Here is a 26,542-nt window from a genome sequence, read left to right on the forward strand (position 1 = left end):
GGCCTGTTATACTGTTGCTGAGGGTTTATTGTAGTGCACAGCTCAGCCTTGTTAGTGTGAGGGGACGTTTGAAATATTGGTTCAATTCGGGCCTTCTTGCTATCATAAAGATATTGTTAAACTTGAAAGGGTGCAGAAAAGCTTTGCAAGGATGTTGCCAGGGTTGGAGGGCTTGAGCTATAGGGAGAGGTGGAATAGGCTGGAGCTGTTTTCCCTGGAGCGTTGGAGGCTGAGGGGTGACCTTATAGAGGTTTATAAAATCATGAGGGACATGGGTAGGGTGAATAGACAAAGTCTTTTCCCCCAAGTTAGGAGGGGGGGTCCAAAACTAGAGGGCATAAATTTAAGGTGAGAGGGGAAAGATTTAAAAGAGTTCGAAGGGACAACAGGCAGAATGTTTTTTTTAATTTATTCACAGGATGAGGGTGTTCCTGGCTAGGCAACATTTATTGTCCATCCCTAATTGCCCAGAGGGTAGTTAAGAGTCAACCACATTGCTGTGGGTCTGGAGTCACATGTGGGCCAGACCAGGTAAGGATGGCAGTTTCCTTCCCTAAAGGATGTCCATGTTTGGAGTGAGCTGCCAGAGGAAGTGGTGGAGGCTGGTACAATTACAACATTTAAAAGGCATCTGGATGGGTATATGAAAAGGAAGGGCTTAGAGGAATGTGGCCCAAATGCTGGCAAATGGAGCTCGATTAATTTAGGATATTTGGTTGGAATGAATGAGTTGGAGGAGAAAGTGAGGACTGCAGATGCTGGAGATCAGAGCTGAAAATGCGCTGCTGGAAAAGCGCAGCAGGTCAGGCAGCATCCAAGGAGCAGGAGGATCGACGCTTTGGGCATGAGGGCTCGTGTCCGAAACGCCGATTCTCCTGCTCATTGGATGCTGCATGAATGAGTTGGACCAGAGTGCCTGTGTCTGTGCTGTACAGCTCTTTGACTCTATGACAACCACAGACACCAGCTTTCAGGTAAGGAGCAGATGGAAACCGAGGCGTATGACCGTCTCCTGCTCTGGCTGTGCCTGAGGAACTAACCTGAGTACAACAGAAACCGGAATTCCCAATGGCCTCACAATACTAACCCTAATCTCTACCTTCCATTAGTCATCCTCTGAACTACATTGAGAAACCAGAAGCCAAATAAAGTGCACATTTTTAATCAAATTTGTAAAGAAAATGATACATACGGACAAGAAACCAATCAAACGTGCAATCCCTCCATTGAGTAATAGGAGAATGGTCTGGGTGGGTTACACTTTGAAAGGTCAGTGTGGACTTATTGGGCCAAATGGCCTGTTTCCACACTGCAGGGATTGTATAATTTTATGAATAAACCTTTGATATTGTGGTTGGACCTGGGCAAGTGCCAGCACAGGAAAAGAAAACTGCTCACTCTCAGCAATGAACGTTGCAAATGGCCTTCCAGGAGAAGCCCAAACAAGTCTCTGTCTGCCCCAACTCAGCATGGGCAACAATAAGGGCCTTGCTGGATTGAGGGTATAAGGAGGGGGGGGAGTGTTCTCATCCAGAGATGTGGAGGGGCTGGTGTTGATCCGAGGTGTACAAAATTAAAAATCACACAACACCAGGTTACAGTCCAGCACGTTTATTTGGAAACACAGCTTTTGGAGTGCTGCATCTTCATCAGGTAGCTAGTGGGGGCCCTATAATCCTGGAGGAGAAAGTGAGGTCTGCAGATGCTGGAGATCAGGGCTGAAAATGTGTTGCTGGAAAAGCGCAGCAGGTCAGGCAGCATACAAGGAACAGGAAATTCGACGTTTCGGGCATGATTCCTGAAGAAGGGCTTATGCCCGAAACGTCGAATTTCCTGTTCCTTGGATGCTGCCTGACCTGCTGCGCTTTTCCAGCAACACATTTTTAGTCCTATAATCCTGCCCCACTAGCTTCCCGATGAAGTAGCAGCGCTCTGAAAGCTTTAGACTGTAACATTGTGTTGTGTGATTTTTAACCTTATCCAGACAGAGAAAGAGGTTGCAACCAGTTTGTGTTGTATATGCCCCTGGAATGTACCCCTCAGCAATACTGGTCATCTGTTGAGGAGAGATCACTGGACTGCTGCGTAATTGGAGGGATGCGGCAATTTACAGGCCCCTTAGAATATCAGGATAAATGGCCATAATAACAGCGGTTTGAGTATTGTTGGCCAGCTGAACTTGCAATTTTCAGACTGAATTCCTACTGGAACACTGGTGACTTTTATTGGAACCCCCATTTTGTAACACTGGGATCTGAGATATTAGCCATCAGATGCTACAACGCAGTTCGTCATCTTTGGAAACATTAGGCTCAAGCTTCCACTCAGAGCCCGGTGCCAAAGGGGTGCTGGTTTCTTGACCATCCTTTGCCATTGAATGCCTTCATTGAAGGGATTTGATGCCCATTTCTAGCTACCCTCGGGAAGGTTGTGATGAGCCACTGTGTTTGAACTTTCAGCCGCTTGAGTGGTTTGCTTGGCCATTTTAGAGGACAGCAAAGAGTCAACCACATCATTGGGGTCGACAGTTACATGCTGACCAGTTCATAAAGATGGCTGGTTTTCTTTCATAAAGTAAATCAGGTCAGATTTACAATAATCTGAGAGTTTTATGATCGTCATTAATGATAGCAATTTTTGTAATTCCAAAATTGTTAATTCAATATAAATAACACTGGTGGGATTTGAACTTATGTCGTTGGATCATCAATCCAGGCCTCTAGATGACTAGAGCATGGTACCAGCATGATGCTATGTAGCCACATGGAGACTGGGTTTAAGCAAGAGAAACTGGCCCTTATGCAATCAGCAGCATTGGTTGCATTCACAAATTATGGGCTGGATGTCATGCTCTCAGCAACGGGGATTGAATGTAAAATCCAGTGAGTGGTCAGATTGCCACTTAATGCCCATCCTCAAACTTTCTGTATTTTCACAGAGGGTGGTGGAGACGTGGATGGCTCACCCTCTCTGAGTGTGGACATTGCTGGCTGGGTCAGCATTTATTGCCCATCCCTAATTGCCCTTGAGAAGGTGGTGGCTATCTGTCTTCTTGAATTGCTCCAGTCCATGTGTTGTAGGAACATTAAATGTTCAGTTAAGTAGGGAAGAGTTGTGAGGGTAAAAATCACAAAGAACTGCGCATATTGGAAATAAAAGCACAAAGTGCAGCTAATGTCTATTGAGATAGGTGGTGGGTCTGGCAGCATCTACAGTGAGAGATAAACAAGATTTAATATTTTGAGTGCAATATAACTTATGCAGAACTGTGTTCAGACATGCTGAGTTTCTCCACACTTTCTGGCTGTATATTTAAGTCAGTAATTTTTAAACTCCATTTTGGTGCAGTTGTATCTTTTTTTCTCTGCTTCTCTTGAAGCACAAATGTTTCTTCAATAATCTGGAACTTTATTAAGTTGGCTGGAACAAAAGGATTTAGGTGGGATTTATCTCAAGAGGGTTGGCATATAAAAGCACCGTTGTGCTACTGAGACTTTATAAAGCTCTGGTTAGGCCCCATTTGGAGTACTGTGTCCAGTTTTGGTCCCCACACCTCAGGAAGGACGTACTGGCACTGGAACGTGTCCAGTGGAGATTCACATGGATGATCCCTGGAATGGTTGGTTTAACATAGGAGGAACAGCTGAGGATCCTGGGATTGTATTCATTGGAGTTTAGAAGATTAAGGGGAGATTTAATAGAAACTTACAAGATAATACATGGCTTGGAAAGGGTGGACGCTAAGAAATTGTTTCCGTTAGGTGAGGAGACTAGGACCCGTGGACACAGCCTTAGAATTAGATGGGGTCAATTCAGAACAGAAATGTGGAGACATTTCTTCAGCCAGAGAGTGGTGGGCCCATGGAATTCATTGCCGCAGAGTGCAGTGGAGGCCGGGACACTAAATGTCTTCAAGGCAGAGATTGATAGATTCTTGATGTCACAAGGAATTAAGGGCTACGGGGAGAATGCTGGTAAGTGGAGTTGAAATGCCCATCAGCCATGATTGAATGGCGGAGTGGACTCGATAGGCCGAATAGCCTTATGTCTTACGGTCTTATTGGATGAGTTGAAAAAATTGTGTTCAGTTTGACACCTCATTAGAGCTGAATACGATACAAATTGCCTCTGAAAACACAGTGAACAAGGTAAAAACAATGACTGCAGATACTGGAAACCAGATTCTGGATTAGTGGTGCTGGAAGAGCACAGCAGTTCAGGCAGCATCCGAGGAGCAGCAAAATCGACATTTCGGGCAAAACCCCTTCATCAGGAATAAAGGGCTTTTGCCCAAAACGTCAATTTTGCTGCTCCTCAGATGCTGCCTGAACTGCTGTGCTCTTCCAGCACCACTAATCCAAAAACACAGTGAACATCTCAAATGTAAAAGGTGTGCTTTACTGTATTAAAACCAGTCCCTCTTTCCCTAGGGCTGTGCTGGAACAAATCTTTGATGAAGTTATCTTAGTGGACGTGCTAGACAGCAAGGATTCAGCGCATTTGGCCATGATTAAGAGGCCAGAACTCGGTGTGACATTTACAAAGCTCCACTGCTGGGCTCTCACACATTATTCCAAGTGTGTATTCATGGATGCAGACACATTGGTAAGTGATGGGCTTCACAAATTGGGGGAGATGACCTGAAGCTTGCCAACTGTCCTCAATGTCAACCAAGAGCAGCTTAAGCAATCCAATATTCTTTGGAATGTACACAGACATCGCTCCTTGCTGCTTATGTTTCAAGAGATGACTCAGCTGCAGTAATCCATTTTAACTCTCTGGGTGGGTTTGCTTTCTTATGTTAACTTTGACAAAGTTACAGGGCAGCACCGTCCCTCAATGGTAAGCACTCTGCCCCACAGCACTGGGAACCTGGGTTTGATTCCAGCCTCAGGCAACTGTCTGTGTGGAGTTTGCGCATTCTCCCTGTGTCTGCGTGGGTTTCCTCCCACAATCCAAAGTTGTGCAGGTTAGGCGGATTAGCCATGGGAAATTGCCCATAGTGTTCAGGGATGTGGAGATTAAGTGGATTAACCATGAGAAATGCAGGGATAGGGTAGGGATCTGTATGGGTTGCTGTTTGGAGGGTCAATGTGAACTTGATGAGCAGAATGGCCTTCTTTGACACTGTAGGGATTGTATGATCTGTGAAATTATATCCAGAAAACTGAATGTCTGGAATTTAGAAAGTTAAAGCCAGTTGGAATTGTAGTTATACAGTTATAGCTTTATAAAGAGTATTGTAGATTCATACAGCAAAGGTCCAGTCTGACCCCTTTCTTTACAGACAAAATGTTGAAGGCTCTACAATATCAGTGGGCGGCACGGTGGCACAGTGGTTAGCACTGCTGCCTCACAGCGCCTGAAGACCCGGGTTCAATTCCCGACTCAGGCGACTGACTGTGTGGAGTTTGCACGTTCTCCCCGTGTCTGCGTGGGTTTCCTCCGGGTGCTCCGGTTTCCTCCCACAGTCCAAAGATGTGCGGGTCAGGTGAATTGGCCATGCTAAATAGCCCGTAGTGTTAGGTAAGGGGTAATGTAGGGGTGTGGGTGGGTTTCGCTTCGGCGGGTCGGTGTGGACTTGTTGGGCCGAAGGGCCTGTTTCCACACTGTAAGTCTAATCTAATCTAATCTAATCATTTATTCTGGTGGCTGAAGGACATGTAACCTTTACGTTGTTCAGAGGGTGGTTTGTATGTAGAGTGAACTGCCAGAGGAAGTAGTAGATGCTGGTACAGTTACAACATCTGCATGGGTATATGAATAGGAAGGTTTAGTGGGATATAGGCCAAATGCAGCAAATGGGACAAGTGCAGTTTGGGAGACTTGGTCGGTCTGGACAAGTTGGACCGAAGGGTCTGTTTCCGTGCTGAATACCTCTATGGCTCCCTCCTTCTCACTGGACGTACCAGCTCTCAGTCCAGCTTAATCGCAGCTTTGTGTTGTCAGTTTTGCTGCTGCATAAACAGACAAGCTGTCACTCAGAAAATAACTTACATTTAAGCACATTCTTTCAGGATTCCCAACCTCAAAAGAGCTCCCTTCCGTGTCCCTGAACCCAACCCAGGCCAACTCCCATTACCCTCAGGCACTGAATGGAGGCTGGTTTTCTACATGGTCAAACTGGTTTCAGGCTCAAACACGTTTCAGAAACCAGTAATGAAAAAGTTGACAACACCCCTAAAAGTTGTATTGGGAGTTAAAAACTCCAGACATTACGTCCTGATTGCAGGTTCTCCCTCAGTATTCCTACATCAATCTGTTCAGACAGGTTACATTGTACATCTATACATCTGGAGCAGGCAGGGCTTGAGGCAGGGGTGCTATCACACTACCATGGAGACGTACAGCATGGTAATAGACCCTTCGGTCCAACTCATCCAGTCCGACCAGACATCATAACCTAATCTAGTCCCATTTGCCACCATTTGGCCCATATCCCTCTAAACCCTTCCTATTTATGTACCTATTCAGATGCCTTTTAAATGTTGTAATTGTACCAGCCTCCACCACTTCCTCTGGCAGCGCAGTCCATACACACACCACCCTCTACATGAAAAAGTTGTCCCTCAGGTCCCTTTTAAATTTTTCCACTCTCACGCTAAACCTATGCCCTCTAGTTCTAGACTCCCCCACCCCAGGGAAAAGACCTTGTCTATTTATCCTATCCATGCCCGTCATGATTTTATAAACCTCTATAAGGTCTCCCCTGAGCCTCTGATGGTCTAGAGGAAACATCCCCAGCCTATTCAGCGTCTCCCTATAGCTCAAATCATCCAACCTGGCATCATCCTTGCAAATCTTTTCTGAACCCTTTCAGGTTTCACAACATCCTTCCTATAGCAGGGAGACCAGAATTGCACACAATATTCCAAAAGTGACCTAACGAATGTCCTGTACAGCCCCAACATGACCTCCCAACTCCTGTACTTAATGTTCTGACCAATAAAGGAACCGTAGGAGCCTAAGTTTTTTTTAATATTCTGTTAGCTTGCTTATATAGTTGAGAAATGCATTGCATTAAACAAACCAAGAGAAGGAATTGCTGTAGCATTCTGCAGCTTCCCTGATTTATTTGATTTGGGATGGATGAAAGGCTATTTCTACTCAGAGTTAACGTCAGTTGTCACATGTGGTTGATATGGTGCCAGAGGTATGAACGTGATCGATGGTGTTGAGCTCCACTTACTGATGCTATAATTGGGGTGGGAAGATTTGCCTTTTGTCAGGATGCCAATAAAGTTGCCTCCAATTGAACTAGTTTTCACTGCTTTAAACGTCTTCCAACAATTCCATTAGGCAGCACATTAGAATTCCTTGTATCTATTCATGTGTCAACAGTAAGCTTGAAACTGCTTATTCAGTGCATCTGAAGGCATGGCCAGTTTGTCTTCAGTTACTTTTTCAAGGTTTCTATCAAAGTGACTGACTGCTGTCTTAGTAACTGGTTAAAGGAAAAAGGAACTGGCTTTTATATAGTGTCTTTCGCAGATGTATGACCTCCCAGTGCACTGTATAGCCAATGAAGTACTTTGAAACTGTAATCATGTCCTTAATATATGTTCGACAAACAGCAGTGGAATGGTATGGGAGAATGATTTCAGTCTAAAATGGGGGAAGTTGCTGAATACTGCACATTATTCATGGACAGCTTTAAAAAGGTGTGTCTGAAATGTCAGTCAGTATGACAGCTGCACAGTTTGCATTGTGTAGTGCTGTCAGTATACATTAACTCACTCATCTTGGGGCTGAGCCAGCTGAATTATGCCCATCTTCAGTAGCACCAGTATGATTAAAAAAAAGATAGAATATACCAGTTGATAAATGCTGCTGATCTCAACAGGCCTTAGATGGGGTGCACATAAATTGAAAGCTGCCGCTCAGAAGAGGCCATTTGACCCATCCCCTCTGTGCTAGCTCTTTTGAAACTGCTACCCAATTACTCCCTTTCCCTTGCTCTGATCCTATAATTTGTTCTCTTAAATATTTCCCTTTCAGAGTGGCTTTCCTCTAACCAGTGCTTCTAATATCTTTAAACAGGTGTTATGCAACATCGACGAACTCTTTGAAAGGGAAGAGTTGTCTGCGGCCCCGGACCCTGGTTGGCCAGATTGTTTCAATACAGGAGTATTTGTTTATCGTCCTTCCATTGAAACATACAATGAACTTTTACAGTATTCCACAGAGAAGGGCAGCTTCGATGGTATGTTTCATTGTCGGAAAGAATAATTTGTTTGTGGTACCTGCCTCCTGGGTAAAAACAAGGACTGCAGCTGCTGGAAACCAGATTCTAGATTAGAATGGTGCTGGAAAAGCACAGCAGGTCAGGCAGCGTCCGCTCCTTGGATACTGCCTGAACTGCTGTGCTTTTCCAGCACCACTCTAATCTAGATCCTGGCAGAAACTTTCCTTGCACTTGCACGTCTCGCTGTCCATATGTTTTCAATTTAGTCTGTGCCTTTATTTACTGCAACTCAGGAACGGGTGGTTCAATTTCAATTTAAGTGAGCAAAATGACACAATCCCAAGCAAATATGCAATACTTCAAAGCAAAGGAAAAATCACTCCTAGGTTATGACCACTGCATTATAGAAAGGATGTGAATGTGTTGAGACAGTGCAGAAGCGATTTATCAGAACGGTTCCAAGAATGAGAAAGTTCTCTTATGAGGATAGATTGATGAGTGTGGGGCTGATATCCTTGGGGAGAAGAAGGCTGAGAGGAGATGTGGTACAGGTTATCAAAATTGTATTGGTTTGGACAAAGATAGGGTGAAACAAAAGCAGAAATTGCTGGAAAAGCTCAACAGGTCTGGCAGTTTCTGTGGAGAGAAATCAGAGTTAACGTTTCGGGTCCAGTGACCCTTCCTTAGAATTGATGGTAGCGAGGAAAATGCCTGTTTTTATGCTGAAGATGGGGTGGGGAATGGACAAGGAGTGGGGAGTAAACAAGCCCAAAGAGAGAGAACAGTTGGACTGACAAAAGGAGTGGATCGTGATCAGGCTGGGAGAGTGAACAGCTGTTAATGGGGACTGTTAGTGGCTAACAATGGGTCGTGTGTAATAACGCTCGAGAGTGTGGTGCTGGAAAAGCACAGCAGGTCAGGCAGCATCCGAGGAGCAGGAAAATCGATGTTTTGGGCAAGAGCCCTTCATTAGGAGTGAGGCCTTATTCCTGATGAAGGGCTCTAGCCCGAAAAGTTGATTATCCTGCTCCTCAGATGCTGCCTGACCTGCTGTGCTTTTCCAGCACCACGCTCTCGACTCTGATCCTCACTTTCTCCCTGTGTGTAATAGCAGGCTGTATGATAACAAGGCCTGGTGTGTGGGGCTAGTGGTAAGGACAGGAAAGAGCTCAGGAGTTATAATTGCTGAACTTGCAGCGTGGGTTGGTACCTGGGACTTCAATGTTGTGGCCATTACAGAGACGTGGGTAGAACAGGGACAGGAATGGCTGTTGCAGGTTCCAGCGTTTAAATGTTTTAGTAGGGTCAGAGCTGGGGTAAAAGAGGGGGAGGTGTGGCATTGCTTGTCAAGGATGGTATTACAGCGGTGGAAAGGACGATGGAGGAAGACTTGCCAGCTGAGGTAGTTTAGGCTGAGGTTAGAAATAGGAAAGGTGAGGTCACCCTGTTAGGAGTTTTCTACAGGCCTCCTAATAGTCCGAGAGACATAGAGGAAAGTATTGCAAGGATGATTCAGGAGAAGAGTGAAAGTAATAGGGTGGTTGTTATGGGGGACTTTAACTTCCCAGATATTGACTGGGAAAGCTATAGCTCGAGTTTGTTAGATGGGTCGGTGTTTGTCCAATGTGTGCAGGAGGGTTTTCTGACACAATATGTAGACAGGCCAACAAGAGGTGAGGCCATACTGGATTTGGTTCTAGGTAATGAACCAGGCCAGGTGTTAGATTTGGAGGTAGGTGAGCACTTCGGGGACAGTGACCACAACTCGGTGACTTTTACTTTAGTGATGGAGAGGGATAAGTGTGCACTGCAGGGCAAGAGTTATAGCTGGGGGCAGGGAAACTATGATGCGGTGAGGCATGACTTGGGATGCGTGGATTGGAAAAATAGGCTTCAAAGGAAGGACACAAATGATATGTGGAGCTTGTTCAAGGAGCAGCTACTGAGTGTCCTTGATAAGTATGTACCAGTCAGGCAGGGAGGAAAGGGTCTTGTGAGGGAGCCATGGTTTAATAAGGAATTGGAATCCCTTGTGAAAGGGAAGAGGGCGGCCTATGTAAAGATGAGGCGTGAAGGTTCAGTTGGGGTGATTGAGAGGTATAAGGTAGCCAGGAGGGATCTAAAGAGAGAGCTAAGAGCAGCAAGGAGGGGACATGAAAAGTCCTTAGTTGGTAGGATTAGGGAAAACCCAAAAGCTTTCTATAGGTATGTCAGGAATAAAATGATGACTAGGGTAGGTATCGGTCCAGTCAAGGATAGTAGTGGGAAGTTGTGTGTGGAGGCGGAGGAGCTTGGAGAGACACTAAATCAATACTTTTCATCAGTATTCACTCAGGACCAGGACACTGTTGCTGATGTGAATATTGAGTCACAAGTGATTAGAATGGATGGCTTTGAGGTATGTAGGGAAGAGGTCTGGGGAATACTGGAAAGGATGAAATAGATAAGTCCCCTGGGCCTGATGGCATTTATCCTAGGATCCTCTGGGAAGCTAGGGAGGAGATAGCGGAGCCATTGGCCTTGATTTATATGTCGTCGTTGTCTACAGGAATAGTGCCAGAAGACTGGAGGATTGCGAATGTGGTTCCCTTGTTCAAAAAGGGGAGTAGGGATAGCCCTAGTAACTATAGGCCAGTGAGTCTCACTTCTATTGTGGGCAAAGTCTTTAGAGAGAATTGTAAGGGATAGGATTTATGAACATCTGGATAGGAATTATGTGATCCAGGATAGCCAGCATGGTCTTGTCAAGGGCAGGTCGTGCCTCACAAACCTTATTGAGTTCTTTGAGAAGGTGACCAAGGAAGTGGACGAGGGTAAAGCAGTAGATGTGGTGTATATGGATTTTAGCAAGGCGTTCGATAAGGTACCCCATGGTGGGCTACTGCAAAAAATACGGAGGTATGGCATTGAGGGGGATTTGGAGGTTTGGATTTGGAATTGGCTGGCTGGAAGAAGACAGAGGGTAGTAGTTGATGGATTATGTTCATCTTGGAGTGCAGTTACTAGCGGTGTTCCACAAGGATCTGTTTTGGGACCATTGCTGTTTGTCATTTTTATAAATGACCTGGAGGAAGGGATGGAAGGCTGGATGAGCAAGTTTGCGGATGATACGAAAGTCGGTGGAGTTGTGGACAACGAAGAAGGATGTGGCAGGTTACAGCGGGATATAGATAAGTTGCAGAGCTGGGCAGAAAGGTGGCAAATGGAGTTCAGTGTTGCTAAATGTGAAGTCATTCACTTTGGTTGGAGTAACAAGAAGACGGATTACTGGGCTAATGGTAGGCTACTTGGTAGTGTGGATGAGCAGAGGGATCTTGGTGTCCATGTACACAGATCTCTGAAAGTTGCCACCCTGGTAAATAGTGCTGTGAAGAAGGCATATGGCGTAGTGGCTTTTATTGGTAGAGGAATTGAGTTCCGGAGTCCTGAGGTCATGTTGCAGTTGTATAAGACTCTGGTGCGGCCTCATCTGGAGTATTGTATGCAGTTTTGGTCGCCATACTATAGGAAGGATGTGGAGGCACTGGAACAGGTGCAGAGGAGGTTTACCAGGATGTTGCCTGGTATGGTAGGAAGATCGTATGAGGAAAGGCTGAGGCACTCGGGGCTGTTCTCACTGGAGAAAAGAAGGTTTAGGGGAGATTTGATAGAGGTGTACAAGATGATTAGGGGTTTAGATAGGGTTGACAGTGAGAACCTTTTTCCGCTAATGGAGTCAGCTGTTACTAGGGGACACAGCTTTAAATTAAGGGGAGGTTGGTATAGGACAGATGTTAGGGGTAGATTCTTTATTCAGCGGGTTGTGAGTTCATGGAATGCCCTGCCAGTAGCAGTGGTGGACTGTCCCTCTTTATGGGCATTTAAGCGGGCATTGGATAAGCATATGGAGGTTATTGAGCTAGTGTAGGTTAGGTAGGCTTCGGTCGGCGCAACATCGAGGGCCGAAGGGCCTGTACTGCGCTGTATTTTTCTATGTTCTATGTTCTAACTCATTATTGAATCCAGAAGGCGATAGAGTTCCCAAGTGGAAAATGAGGTGCTGTTCTTCCAGCTTAGGCTGAGCTTCACTGGAGCACTGCAGCAAGCCTGAGACAGAGATAATGGCCAGGGAACAGGGTGGGGTGTACAAGTGGCAGGCAACTGGAAGCTCAAAGAATTTTTTTTTTTGCAAAGAGAATGAAGGCGTTCTGCAAAGTGGTCACTCAGTCTATGTTTCGAGTCCCTAATGTGGAGGATGATTTCTGTTTTTGATCTCCAGCGTCCACAATTGTTTCAGTTTTCATTTAGTAGCCAGGGAGAAGCTAGTCCCACTCATTAAAAAAAAGTGAAAAGATTTAAAGTAGTTGTAAAAAAAGAAAGGGTGATGTAAAAAACACTGTGACTAATTAGGGTCTAGAATGCACTGTCTGGAAATGTGGTGGTAGTAGGTTCAATCAAGGAGGGCACTGGATGATTATTTGGAGAGAAATATCATGCAGGGACATGGGGAAAAGGCAAGAGATTGGCACATGATAAGAGAACCAGTAGAGAAACGATGGCCAAAGGGTCTCCTTGTGCACTGTAATGACTCTATGACTGATATTTTTTGAAGCAGCCTAACCAGAGACATTATTACGCACTTCTGGAGCAGATGGGATGAGAAGTCAGGTCCTCTTGCTCAGAGACAGGGACACTACCACTGCACCACACCATCCCTTCTGAAAGTCTGTCCTAGATGTTTTGAATCAAGTTGTTCAGAAATGTTATTACACACCTCTGGGAAAGGTAGGACTTGCCTCAGAGGTAGGGACATACCATCGCATCACAAGAAACCACATTCTAGCGGTATACATTTTACCACCAGAGCCAATCATTGTTGCCTTTCCTTAGTTGCCCTGAAGGAATGTTGTGCAATCAAGATGCATCGTAGCATTGTTTGAGAGCTTTAAATCCCAGGTCGACCTTTAGAGATGGCACAGTATTCAAATGGGTGTCTCAAACCAGCTCCAACACTGAAATATGTGTGTGTGTGTGTGTGTGTGTGTGTGTGTGTGTGTGTGTGTGTGTGTGTCATTTAGAAAACCACATTTCTGTTCTACTCAGTGCTTGAAGGTAATGGAACCAAGCCTGAAAAGCAAAGAGCTGGCATGGGTTTGAGGTCAAGGATTCAGGAAGGAGCTAGGGAGCTCTTTGAGATTGGGAATCCCGGAAGTATGTGTTTAAATTTAAATTTTATTCTGAGTGACAGCTTGTCTGTTTACCCAGCAGTAAAGCCGACAACACAAAACTGCAATTAAGCTGGAGTGGGAGATGGTACGACCTGTGAGGAGGTGGGAGAGACTGTGTGAGGGAAAGGAGAACTGGTTGTGGGGAAATACTGCACTGAGGAGGGGTGAAGGGGTTCACCACTGCAGCTCATGTGCTGAAGTGGGAACCGATTTGCTACTGTAAGGGGAAATTGCAGGATCTCAACCCTGAAGGAATGATGGTATATTTTCCAAGTCACAGTTGAGGAGGTCGGAGTTGAAGGTGTCCCCAGTAACTTACTGCCCTGGTGGCAACAGGTAGGGTTTGGGTCTCGGTTAATGTTGCAGGACCAAGAGCAGGAATGAAACAAAACAAAACTTTGGTAACATTTCAACCCTTAATGATTCCCAGGCAGTTTGAGACACAATTCCTGTGTGATCAGATTTGGCGGCAGAAAGAGAGAGAGACAACCATTTTGCAGGTTCTTTCCTGGAAAAGTGTGAGCAGTACTGGGTCCCAGGGAACAGAAGTCTTGAAATCTGTGAAAATTGACCGACCAAGTTCTATTTTCATCGCAGTCTGAGGTTAGCAGTTTAACTCCATTCTACTCCCTTCACTCCAGTATTCACTTTTCTAATTTAATGGCCTTGATTTGAATTGGGAAGATAAAAAAAAAAGTGCTTCCAATTAATTAAAAATTTGGACCTGTGAAGTGTTAATTATTTGAGACATCCCCTGCGTTTGAAAAACAAGCATGACACAGATGTGAACTTGAACTCTTGGCAATCTGCATCGTGGTGGCACTGCTCCCATGGCTATTAATAAAGTTTTTCGATATCATCCCACAGGCACAATTGGTTCCTCAACGAAAAAGCTGGAGGCACCTGAGTAAACTCTGTGTTAGACTAACTATAAATAAAGTTGTGAATAAGTCAGTGAGTGCTCAAACCTTATCATGATCCAGCCATAGCTATATAAAGCAGATTGACTTAGACGCCTTCATATTATAATGAACTCCCTTTTCTATATAAGGAAATGTGCAAATGACAACATAATGTGGGTAATGTATAAAGACACAGTAAATGATGAAGTACTCAAAATTGCAGGAATGTAAATTTCTATAAAATTACGTTTGTAAAATCATGGATAACTTGGACCATTTACCCAGGGTAGGGGAGTTCAAAACCAGAGGGCATAGGTTTAAGGTAAGACAGGAAAGATTTAAAAGGGACTCAAAGGGCAGTATTTTCACACAGGGGTAGTGTATGCATGGAATGAGCTGCCAGAGGGTGTTGTAGAGGCCAGTCCAATTGCAACATTTAAAGGGCGTCTGAATGGGTACATGAATAGGAAGGGTTTGGTGGGATATGGGCCAAACGCTGGCAAATGGGACTAGATTAATTTAGGACTCGCAGTAAGGTTGAAATCAACTTGGCGAAAGTGAGGACTTCAGATGCTGGAGATCAGAGTCAAGATTAGAGTGGTGCTGGAAAAGCACAGCAGGTCAGGCAGCATCTGAAGAGCAGGAAAATCGGTGTTTCGGGCAAAAGTCCTTCATCAGGAATGAGGCGGGGAGCCTCTGGGGTTTGCATTGTCGAGTTTGGCTGAAGGGTCTTTTTCCATGCTGTATATCTCTATCACTCAATTTCATTAATTGTGAATACAGTGGATGTAATAACTATATCTCTCCATCTCCTTCTTTGCTCTTGGTCTCACTCTGTCTCTGTCTTTTGCTGTATTCATCAGTCATTCTCTCTTTTATGTCGCTCTCTCTGTCTGCCTCTTTGTCTGTCAATGCCTCTCATTTACCCCTTGCTTCCCAGCTGTTGTGGAGATGCCAGTTATCCTGAGTCTGTTCTGTGGTTGTTCTATGGATTTTTTCGGAGTCACAGAGCATGCAGTTGTGGGTCTGCTATTGCCTGACTTACAGTCTGAGACTGGAAAGGCACATCATCACATTCAGAGTGACCTGAGAAAACTGGCATTAATCCTTCCACTTGAGTATCTCAAGTAAGTGTTTCCAGAAGGCCAGTATAAGTCAAGAGAAATTTAAAAGGGTCAGACTACATTCCTCCTGTGCACCATGAGAAATAAGAACAGGAATTGGCTGTTTGGCCTCTTGAGAATCTCCGCCTCTCAATAGGATCTTCCTCATGTCCACTTTCTGCCTTTTCCCCAGAACCCTGAGTTTCCCCACGGATCAAGAATCTATATCTCAGCATGAAATGTAATGAGCGGCTCCGTTCCCATGGTTCCCTGTGGCAAGGAGTTCTAAAGACCCTCAGTCCTCTGAGAGAAGGAACTCCTTCTCATCTCAGTCTTAAATCGGTGCCCCTTCATTCTGAGGCTGTGCCCTCTGGTCCTAGACTCTCCCATGAGGAGCAACATCCCCTCAGCATTTACCCTGCCATACCCCTGTAAGAATTTGGTGTGTTTCAATGAGATGAAAGATGGCAGCACGGGCACAGTAGGTGGTGTTCAAGCTTGTCAGCGCCCGACTGTCCCAGGCCGGTGGCCTCCTTTTCTCTATGTATTTTTCGTCTTCTTCTTCTTTTCCTTCTTCTTTTTGTTCTTCATCTTCGAGGCTGGGGTGGTGGATTAGGACCCCCAGTGGTGGTGCCTGGAGTGTGGGCTCCTAGTTGTAGTGATGGTGCCTGGACTCTTGGTGGTGGTGGTGGTGCTTGGACTCTTGGTGGTGGGTAGGCCCGGAGCCTGGACTCTCGATAATAGCGGTGCTTGAAGTGGGGACTCCTGGTGACTGTGCCTGGAGTCTGGGCTCTTGGTGGTGGTGGTGGTGCTTGGACTCTTGGTGGTGGTAGGCACGGAGCCTGGACTCTCATTAATAGTGGTGCCTGGAGTAGGGACTCCTGGTGACTGTGCCCGAGGTCTGGGCTCTTGGTGGTGCTGGTGGGCCTGGAACCCCTTACGAAAACCTTGCAGAAGCCCTAGAGCTGAGCTTGAGACCCAAGTTTGAGCAGAAGATTAACTGTTATTTCAGTAATTTATTTTTATCCTGTTGTAACTCAAAATGGCGCCGGATTGTGATGACAAAACACCTTTCACTGTGTCTTCAAGATATATGTGACAATAAAATCATTCATTCACTACTCCATTCTTCCAAACTCCCGTGAGTAGTGTCCAACCTGTTTAGCCTTTGCTCATAAGACACTCCCTCCATACCACACCAGGGACCATTGGAGCGAATGGGATGACATGGTGACTCAGCGGTTAGCACTGCTGCCTCATAGTGCCAGGGACCTAGGTTCAATTTCAACTTCGGGTGACTAACAATGTGCAATTTGCACATTCTTCCCAGTGTCTGTGTGGGTTTCCAGTTTCCTCCCACAGTCCAAAGATGTGCAGGTTAGATGGATTGGCCATGGTTAGGTTATTTTATTTTACATTAGGATTAATCCTTGGCACAACATCATGGCCAAAGGGCCTGTTCTGTGCTGTACTTTTCTATGCTATATGCTAAATTGCCAGAGTGTCCAGGCATGTGCAGGTTAGATGGATTAGCCATGGGAATTGCAGGGTTACAGGGATAGGGTAGGGAGGTAGGGCTGTATGGGATGCTCTTCGGAGGGACCATGTGGACTTGATGGGCAGAATAACCTGTTTCTATACTGTAGGCATTCTATGATAAACCTTCTCTGGACAGCCTCCAGTGAAATGATATCTTTCCTTAAATAAGAACTTCGAAACTGCTCACAGTGCCAGTAATCTCATCTGCACCTTTTACAATTGTAGTAAGACTTCTTTACTCTGATATTCTAATCCCTTTGAAATAAAAGCCAGACTTCGTGCAAGTCTGGCAGACTCTTGTTCTGACTGGAAGCAAGTTAACAAAGTCTGACAGCAGCTTCCAGATTTGCATCCTGCCCCCCCATCCACCACCACCACCACCATCGCAACTCCGTAAGTCTCATCTCTGTTTCCCAATTCACATCCCTACTGCTAGGTGGGCCTGGATCATAGCCAGCCAAACATACAGAGCCTGAGGCCTGGACAGATACCAGAGCAAAGCTGTGAATAAAACATTAAGGCCAAAGTTTCCTTTTCGACGAGGTTACCAGGATGAGAAGAGAAATCCTCAGGAATTCTATAATATTTAATAGTTCTCTTTTTCTCGATGATCCTCAAAGGGCGTCAAATGAAATAAAAAATTGTAAACTGTGAGGACATCAGCGTGAATCTCTAAGAGGCCATTGAAAAGTTAGTGAAGTGGACAAGCAGACTGCAGATGAGATTCAATGCAGAGAATTGCAGGGGGCGGCACGGTGGCACAGTGGTTAGCACTGCTGCCTCACAGCGCCAGGGACCTGGGTTCAATTTCCGCCTCAGGCAACTGACTGTGTGGAGTTTGCACATTCTCCCCGTGTCTGCGTGGGTTTCCTCCGGGTGCTCCGGTTTCCTCCCACAGTCACAAAGATGTGCGGGTCAGGTGAATTGGCCATGCTAAATTGCCCGTAGTGTTAGGTAAGGGGTAAATGTAGGGGTATGGGTGGGTTGCGCTTCGGCGGGTCGGTGTGGACTTGTTGGGCCGAAGGGCCTGTTTCCATACTGTAAGTAATCTAAAGTGTGAAGTGATGCATTTTGGTCAGAAGGACATTGAAAGACAAAATGAAATAGAGGGTCCCATTCTAAAGGGGGTGCAGGGGTAGAAGGATCCGGGTGTATATGTACACAGACCCATTGAAGGTGACAGGACAAGTAGAGAGAGCAACCAATAAAGTGAACAGTGTTCCCAGCCTATTAATAGCAGTATGGGTACAGGGGCAAGGAGGTGATGTTGAACTTGTTTAAGATACTCGGTAGACTTCAACTGAAGTAATGTGTACAATTCTGGACACCCACACGATATGGAAAATGTGAATGCATTTGGAGAGAGTGCAGCAGTGTGATTCCAGGAATGAGAAACATCGGTGCTGAGGATAGGCCGAAGCAGTGGAGGACTGTTCTCTTCAGAGAGAGGAAGGCTGAGAGGAGTTTTGAGACAGGTTTTCATAATCAGGAGCAGGCTGGATAGAGTAGATAGGGTGAGGGTGTTTCTGCTCGTAAAGAGGGCACAGATTTAAAGTGACATGCGGAAGAAACAAGGGTGATGTGAGAAAAACCTTGTCACACGACGAGTAGCCAGGGTATGGAATGCAGTGCCTGAAAATGTGGAGGGGCAGGTTCAGTGGGGGCATCAGGGAGGGCATTGGATGGTTGTTTGATGAGAAATAGTGTGCAAGGGAATGGGGGAAAACCAGGAGATTGGCACTACGTAATGGTGCTGGCTTGAAGAGTCTGTGCAGACACGATGGGCCAAATGGCCTCCTGCTGTGCCGTAACAATTCTGTCAGAAACAGAAAAAGCTGGGAATACCCACTAAGACTCAGGCTGCATATTTGTTGCTTCTTGTTATCGTCACACAGTGACCTGTGTTGAAACCCTTCTACTCAACACTGGTGCCAGCTATTCAGTTTGGGCTGGTACACCCTGTACTCTGACAATTGCAAACGACCAGAGGATCTGTTTGATTCCATCAGGCAGGGATGTATAATTACAACACGCAGAGAATATTGAACAACTGGGACGTGAAGCAATTTCAGGTCTCAGTCGACCCAGAAATTGTACATTCTTCTTAAGCTGAGTGCATTAGCCATTCAGTAGCACAGAGCAGGTTTGGGCATAGATTATTGTAATGCAGCAGAATGTCCAAATCAACCCAATGTTCATGTGAAGAAATGCTGGCCACCATTTGCACCTTGGGTGACACTTTGTTAAGAACACCAACGTCAGATTTTATTACTTGGATATTCCTCCAGGCTCCAGGAACGTTGCCACCTGTTCCTCTCTCCCACCTTCCTTTCTCCCTTGCTGAGCATTTGTTACATTTCACTGGTGTTCACGATGTGGAGGAGCCGGTGTTGGACTAGGGTGGACAAAGTTAAAAATGACACAAACACCAGATGATAGTCCAACAGGTTTATTTGGAATACAAGCTTTCAGACCACTGTTCCTTCATCAGGTAACTAGTTATTCGATGACGGAGCAGTGCTCTGAAAGCTAATACTTCCAAGTAAACCTGTTGGACTATAACCTGGTGTTGTGTGATTTTTTTTTCTAACTTCGCTGCTGTTAAGAGTGTTGTGACACTGGAGGTTGTATTTGTGCTTCCTTCCCAGACAGCGAGATCAAAGTGATAGTGTGAGCTCCCCTCCTTTCCCAGTTGTATTGCAGCCCATTAAACCACCTGCTAGCTCTCATCCTGGCCCTCAATAACGATGTCAAGTTCATGACCTGCTTTGAAACACATTGCAGCACATTCCGCGTGAAGTGCAGGGAAAGTGTCACAACGTTGCTTCCGTCTTGAGAGGAAGATGCTGTGGTCAGAAGATTGTGTCACAGCTCCGGACTCTAGCAAGAGTAGGCTTTGTGGTTTGGATCGACCTGAGGAACAATGAAGACTTAGCCTGAAATAACCGTTCCACACTTCAGTTGTCAGGAGACAAAAAAAATCTTGTAGGCAAAAGTGAGGAGTGCAGATGCTGGAAACCAGAGTTTAGATCAGAGTGGTGCTGGAATAGCACAGCAGGTCAAGCAGCATCCGAAGAGCAGGATTGGGCTAAAGCTCTTCATCAGGAATAGAGGCAGGGAGCCTCCAGGATGGAGAGATAAATGGAGGGGGTGTGGGGGCTGGGGAGAAAGTAGTAAAGAGTACAATAGGTGAAGAGCTTCAGGGCAGAGGGTTGCAGTGAGAGAGAGACTCACTGAGATTCTTGTGGAGAGAGGAGAATTTCTTCAAGGTAGGCATCCTTGCGAGAGGACTGAAAGAACTGCAGATGCCATAAATCATAAATAAAAACAGAAATTGCTGGAAAAGCTCAGCAGGTCTGGCAGCATCTATAGAGAGAAATCAGAGTTAATGTTGTGGGGTCCGGTGACCCTTCCTCAGAACTCGACTTGACCCGAAACGTTAACTCTGATTTCTCTCCACAGATGCTACCAGCCCTGCTGAGCTTTTCCGGCAATTTCTGGTTTTGCTTCTGATTTCCAGCACCCGCTGTTCTTTCCGGTTTTTATTGAGTATTTAATTCACTGGCACGTCTCTTCTCGGCCTGCCCACCTTGAAGAAGTCCTGCTCCTCCCTCCGACGGGCTTTCCATTCCGATCTTTTGTTTTCTTGTCCGCTGTCATTAATTTCAAAAACCTTTTGTTTCTGCCTTGGGAATTTGAAATTTTTGTTGTTAATTGGTGCTTGTTGAAGTCACAAAGGACATCGACATTGGCAGAGATAGTTTCAAAGTAATTGCAGAAAATAACAAATTCCTTTAATTGGTTTGGAGGAGCCAAAAAGTGCCATTTTCAACAATGTTCTCTTGAAAGAGGAAGTTACACTGTGCAATATGATTGTAGTTTTGGCTTGCTAAACAGTGTTTGTGGTACTTCTTTCGGAAGGATCAGTAGGTCTGGGGAACACTGAGCCATTCTAATTGTGGTCAGTACAATTGAGTATCAACTGTAATTGGTGACTGGGAACAGCTCAATTCATTAGGCACGACTCTGTGGCGCAAGGCACGGCTCTGTGGCGCAATGGATAATGCGTTGGTCTTCTATGTCGATGCTCAGGTTGGAATTCAAAGGTTGTGGGTTCGAGACCCATCCGAGTTGAGTTTAGTGGGCGGCACGGTGGCACAGTGGTTAGCACTACTGCCTCACAGCACCAGAGACCCGGGTTCAATTCCCGACTCAGGCGACTGACTGTGTGGAGTTTGCACGTTCTCCCCGTGTCTGCGTGGGTTTCCTCTGGGTGCTCTGGTTTCCTCCCACAGTCTAAAGATGTGCAGGTCAGGTGAATTGGCCATGCTAAAATTGCCCGTAGTGTTAGGTAAGGGGTAAACGTAGGGGTAGGGGTATGGGTGGGTTGCGCTTCGGCGGGTCGGTGTGGACTTGTTGGGCCGAAGGGCCTGTTTCCACACTGTAAGTAATCTAATCTAATCATTGGGTTGATTTGTTTGCTGCAGGACTGCTCAGCGGAATCTATCCTTTATTTTTTCTCCGTACTGTTGTGAACACGACACGACCAGTCTGGAGAAGAGCTTTGCACTCTGCAAAAGCCGTAATTAAACACAAGTTCAATAATGAAAGCGGCCTGAAGGAACTAGATTATTTGTGCTGTCTTAGGCTCTCTGTCTGATCTAACTGCGATTGAATGAATCACTCCTGGTGAACCAGCGAGATGTCTAGAAGCTTGGAGACAGTGAGGGCTGCAGATGCTGGAAGTCTAGAGTCAGAAGATGTGAAGTTGGAAAAGCACAGCAGGTCAGGCAGCATCCGAGGAGCAGGAAAGTCAATGCTTTGGAAGGTTTAGCCAGGAATGTTGACTTTCCTGCTCCTTGGATGTTGTCTGACCCGCTGTGCTGTTCCAACTTCACATCTATTGACTGAGATGTAGAGAAGGTATGAGAAAGAATGACCCATCTTGTCCACCATCATTAATTGCAAATGCTAAATTGCCCAGAACTGTGTTCAGGAAGGTGTAGGCTAGGTGTATTAGTCAGGGGAAATGTAGAGAAATAGGGTAGGAGGATGGGTCTGGGATATTCTTCCGAGAGTCACTGTGGACATGTAGGGCCAAATGGCCTGTTTCCACACTGTAGGGATTCTATGATCTATTCTATATTATCAAAATCACAATTAAATGATTTCACATTTAAAGGCTTCCCTGAATGAGCCCCAATGAAAATGGTTTGTTTCAAAGCTTTACCCTTCTGCAATACCACACATTCCAATGTCTGATCATTCATTTGCTTTAGACTTTGTGATGTTTCTGTTGGCCTACTTTTCTGTTTTTTGCTGCAAGTTGTTACCTTGAAGCAGCCCAAGGGCGTGAATTAGGAGACTTTTCCTACGCAGAAAATGATAAAGCAAAATAAGATACTTGTAACTTCTTCTGGAGATATGGACATCATTGGCTGGGCCAGCATTTATTGCTCATCCCTGATTGCCCTTGAGAAGACGTTAGTGAGCTGATTTCTTGAAACACTGCAGTCTGTTTAATGTAGATCCATCCACAATGCCACTGGGGAGGAAATTCCAAGATTTTGACCCAGCAAGAGTGAAGGAACTTGGAGGGAACTTGTATGTGGTGGCATTCTCTTGTATCTGCTGCCCTTGACTTTCTAGATAGAATTATGGAATCCCTACATACAGACCCTTCGGCCCATCACATCCACACAGACTCTTTAAAGCGCATCCCAGTCAGACAACTCTGTCCCTGGGTCCCTGCATTTCCCATGGCTAGTCCACAAATCCCTGGACACTATGGACAATTTACCACAGCCAATCCAGCTCATATGCACACCAATGGACTGTGGGAGGAAACCTGAGCACTTGAAGGAAACCCACACACATACAGGGAGAAGGTGCAAACTCCACACAAACAGTTGCCCCCGAGGCTGGAGTCAAACCCAGGTCCCTGATGCTGTTCGGTAGCAGTTCTACCCACAGCCAAAATGCTGCCCTTATATTGATAGATGGTAGTGGGTTTATAAGGTGCTATCTTAAGAGGAGTCTTTGTGAATTTTACACTGCTTCTTGTAGATGGTATCCCTGCTGCTACTCAGTATCGGTGGCAAAAGGAGTGAAGGATGTGATGCCAATCAAGTGGGCTGCTTTGTCCTGGATTATGTCAAGCTACTTGAGTGTTGTTGGAGCTGCACTTTTTGAGGCAAATAGAAGTATTCCATTGCATTTAGAGATAGTGGACAAGGTTCACTGCAGAATTCCTAGCCTCTGACCTGCTCTTGTAACTATAGCATTTATATGGCTAATCCAGTTCAGTTCCTAGGCAAATGATAACCCCAAGGGGTTCATAGTGGAGGATTAAATGATGGCAGCTGTATTGACTGTCAAGGCGTGATGGTTAGTTTCTCTCTTGTTGGAGATGACCATTGTCTGGCACTTGTGTGATGGGAAGATGTGTTCTGTATTGGAGATACTCCCTTACGAGCATAGCATATTGTGGTGGGGTGACTGAGATAAGTCACGAAGGAAATGACATAATTAAGTAGAATACATTCCCTTTAATCTGCTTTTACTGCCTACGTGGTTTCCCTCTGTAATATATAGGTTAAACACAACATTTTGACTTGTTGGCTCTAAGCCACTTGTGTCTCTTAAAAGATGTCTCGTAAACAATGGCATTTATAGATCTTATTCAGATTTCCTCAGCCTTTAAATGATTGGTCTATCTGATCAATACTTGATCCACAAAGATGAGGATGTTTAAGCAAAGTTGGATCTTTCTGGCCATCTTCTTGTGAGATTTGAAGCAAAAATTATAGAGCCATCGAGTCATACAGCATAGAAATGAGACCCTTCGGTCCAACCAGTTCATGCTGAGCATAATCTCCAAACTAGACTAGTCCCATCTGCCTGCCCCTGGCCTATATCCCTCCATACCATTCCTATTCATGTACTTATCAAAATGTCTCTTAAATGTTGTAACTGTGCCTGCATCCACCACTTCCCCAGGAAGTTCATTCACATGCGAACCACCCCCTGTGTAAATATTTGTCCTTCATGTCTTTTTTAAATCTCTCTCCTCTCAAAAATATACCCCCTCTAATTTTGGCCGATAAAGATTAACTTTATTTAAGTACTTTTTATACTTTTATGTCTCAAAATGGTGCCAGATTCTGGTGACAGAACACTTTTCACTGTATCTCCCTAGATATATGTGACAATAAATCATACATTCATTCATCAACTTGAGTAATGGCATAGACTGAAAGGGCCAAATGGCCTACTCGCAGAGTCATAGTACAGCGCGGAAACAGTCCCTTCAGTCCAACTCGTCCATCCAGATGCCTTTTAAATGCTGTAATTGTACCAGCCTCCACCACTTCCTCTGGCAGCTCATTCCATACACGTACCATCCTCTGTGTGAAAAAGTTACCCCCAGGTCCCTTTTAAATCTTTCACCTCTCACTCTAAACCTATGCCCTCTAGCTCTGGACTCCCCCACCCCAGGGAAAAAACTCTGACTATTTACCCTATCCATGCCTCTCATAATTTTGTAAACCTCTATAAGGTCACCCCTCAGCCTCCGACGCTCCAGGTAAAACAGCCCCAGCCTGTACAGCCTCTCCCGGTAGCTCAAACCCTCCAACCCTGGCAACATCCTTGCAAATCTTTTCTGAACCCTTTCAAGTTTCACAACGTCTTTCCTGTGGGAGGGAAATCAGAATTGCACACAATATTCCAAAAGTGACCTAACCAATGACCCTTGCTCCTATTTGCCATACATCTATGTTTCTATCCTTTTTTGAGGGTGGGCAGTTCATGGGATGTCCCCATCCCATGAGTGAATAAGAAAGAAGAAGGGGAAGTTGGGAGGTCAGCAATGTGTCAATGGTACCGAAACAACTAAGGCCCTTATAAATCAGCATTGAATGGGCTGTTCAGTTGAGGTACAAGGAAGCCACACTGAAAATATGATTGTGAAAATTGGTACTGTCAGAACTGATGAGAGAGAGGTAGGAGCGGAAAGGAGCCTCCTCCTTGCAGGAAGACAAGTGGGAGGAAGGATATATAAGGTAGCGGCACAAGTTGATGGGCTTATTGTGGACAGTACATAAAACACGGATAGAGAATTGAGAAGGAAAAGGAAAGGGAAGAGTTGCCGATGCATCATTTGAAAATGTGGGAGGTTTGGAAATTGGAAGCCAACTTAATGAAATTTTCTAATTTGGGACAAAATGGAGAAGCCTTCAGACAATCCTAGTGGAGCTGTCAGTAGAGGCACTGCCTATAAAAGAGACACTTAGATTAGATTAATTACAGTGTGGAAACAGGCCCTTCGGCCCAACAAGTCCACACCGACCCGCCGAAGTGCACCCACCCAGACCCATTCCCCTACACCTAATACTACGGGCAATTTAGCGTGGCCAATTCACCTAACCTGCACATTTTTGGACTGTGGGAGGAAACCGGAGCACCCGGAGGAAACCCCCGCAGACACGGAGAGAATGTGCAAACTCCACAGTCTGTCACCTGAGGTGGGAACTTAACCCGGGTCTCTGGCGCTGTGAGGCAGCAGTGCTAACCACAGTGCCACCGTGTCACCCATCGTGCCACCATGCCACTGTGCCACCCAGAAAACTCTCAAAGTGGCAGTGAGCATTGGAAGAAATGCAAATTTGGTCATGTGGCAATTGGATATTTTGAAACAAAGTTATATTGAGATGAACAGACGTATGTTACATGGGACAAGGATAGGCTGAGATGATGACTCCATCACCACAGACGTGCTAATGGTTGTTGGAAAAGCTGGAAGTGAGTTTGAGGAACTGTCAGTTTGGATGCTGTCAGTGGGGGTGGGGTGGGGGGGGAGGAACTCTATTGAATTAAATTGAATTTATTGTCATGTGTACCGAGGCACAGTGAAAAGCTTTGTCTTGCAAGCAATACAGGCAGATCACAGAGTTAATCAACATAGATAGTAAATAGTAAGCAAACAGTGGCACAAACAAAAACACAGGTACAAGCGAATGTTGAGAGTTTGTGGGAGCATTCAGTATTCTAACAACAGTAGGGTAGAAACTGTTACAAAATTGGCTGGTACATGTGTTCAGGCTTCTGTACCTTCTCCCCAATTGTAGAGGTTTTGGAAAAACATTGCCAGGGTGGGATGGATCTTTAAGAATGCTGGCGGTCTTTCCTTAACAGCGGGCCTGGTAGATGGATTCTATAGATGGGAGGTTGGCCTTCGTGATTGTCTGGGCCAAGTTCACCACTCTCTATAACCGTCTCCGGTCTTAAATGGTACAGTGTCATACCAGGTAGCGATACATCCAGACAGAATGCCCTCGATGGCGCACCTATAAAAGTTGGCAAAGGTATTCGTCATCATGCCAAATTTCCTCAGCTGCCTGAGGAAGAATAGACGTGTTGGGCCTTTGTAACCAGAGCATCCACATGAAAGTCCAAGAAAGCTTGTTATGGATGACCACTCCCAGGAGCTTGACATTCTCCACTCGTTCCACCTCAGTGCTGTTAATGTGTAGGGGGGCATGAGTAACATTCAGCTGAAAGTCAATAATGAGTTCCTTGGTTTTGCCAGCATTGAGAGCTAGGTTG

At 45.5% G+C, this 26,542-nt stretch overlaps 1 protein-coding gene across 1 annotated transcript in view; it reads left to right on the top strand.

Moving 5' to 3' along the window:
* The window catches only part of LOC132821424 (glycogenin-1-like), an 89,201-nt gene that overhangs the window by 26,121 nt on the left and 36,538 nt on the right, over window positions 1–26,542 (top strand). Inside the window, exons 3-4 of the mRNA XM_060834009.1 lie at window positions 4,431–4,605; window positions 8,041–8,203. Of these exons, the coding sequence (XP_060689992.1) occupies window positions 4,431–4,605; window positions 8,041–8,203 (338 nt within the window). The remainder of the gene's footprint in view (window positions 1–4,430; window positions 4,606–8,040; window positions 8,204–26,542) is intronic.

Source organism: Hemiscyllium ocellatum, chromosome 13, assembly GCF_020745735.1.
Source record: "Hemiscyllium ocellatum isolate sHemOce1 chromosome 13, sHemOce1.pat.X.cur, whole genome shotgun sequence".
NCBI lineage: Eukaryota > Metazoa > Chordata > Chondrichthyes > Orectolobiformes > Hemiscylliidae > Hemiscyllium > Hemiscyllium ocellatum.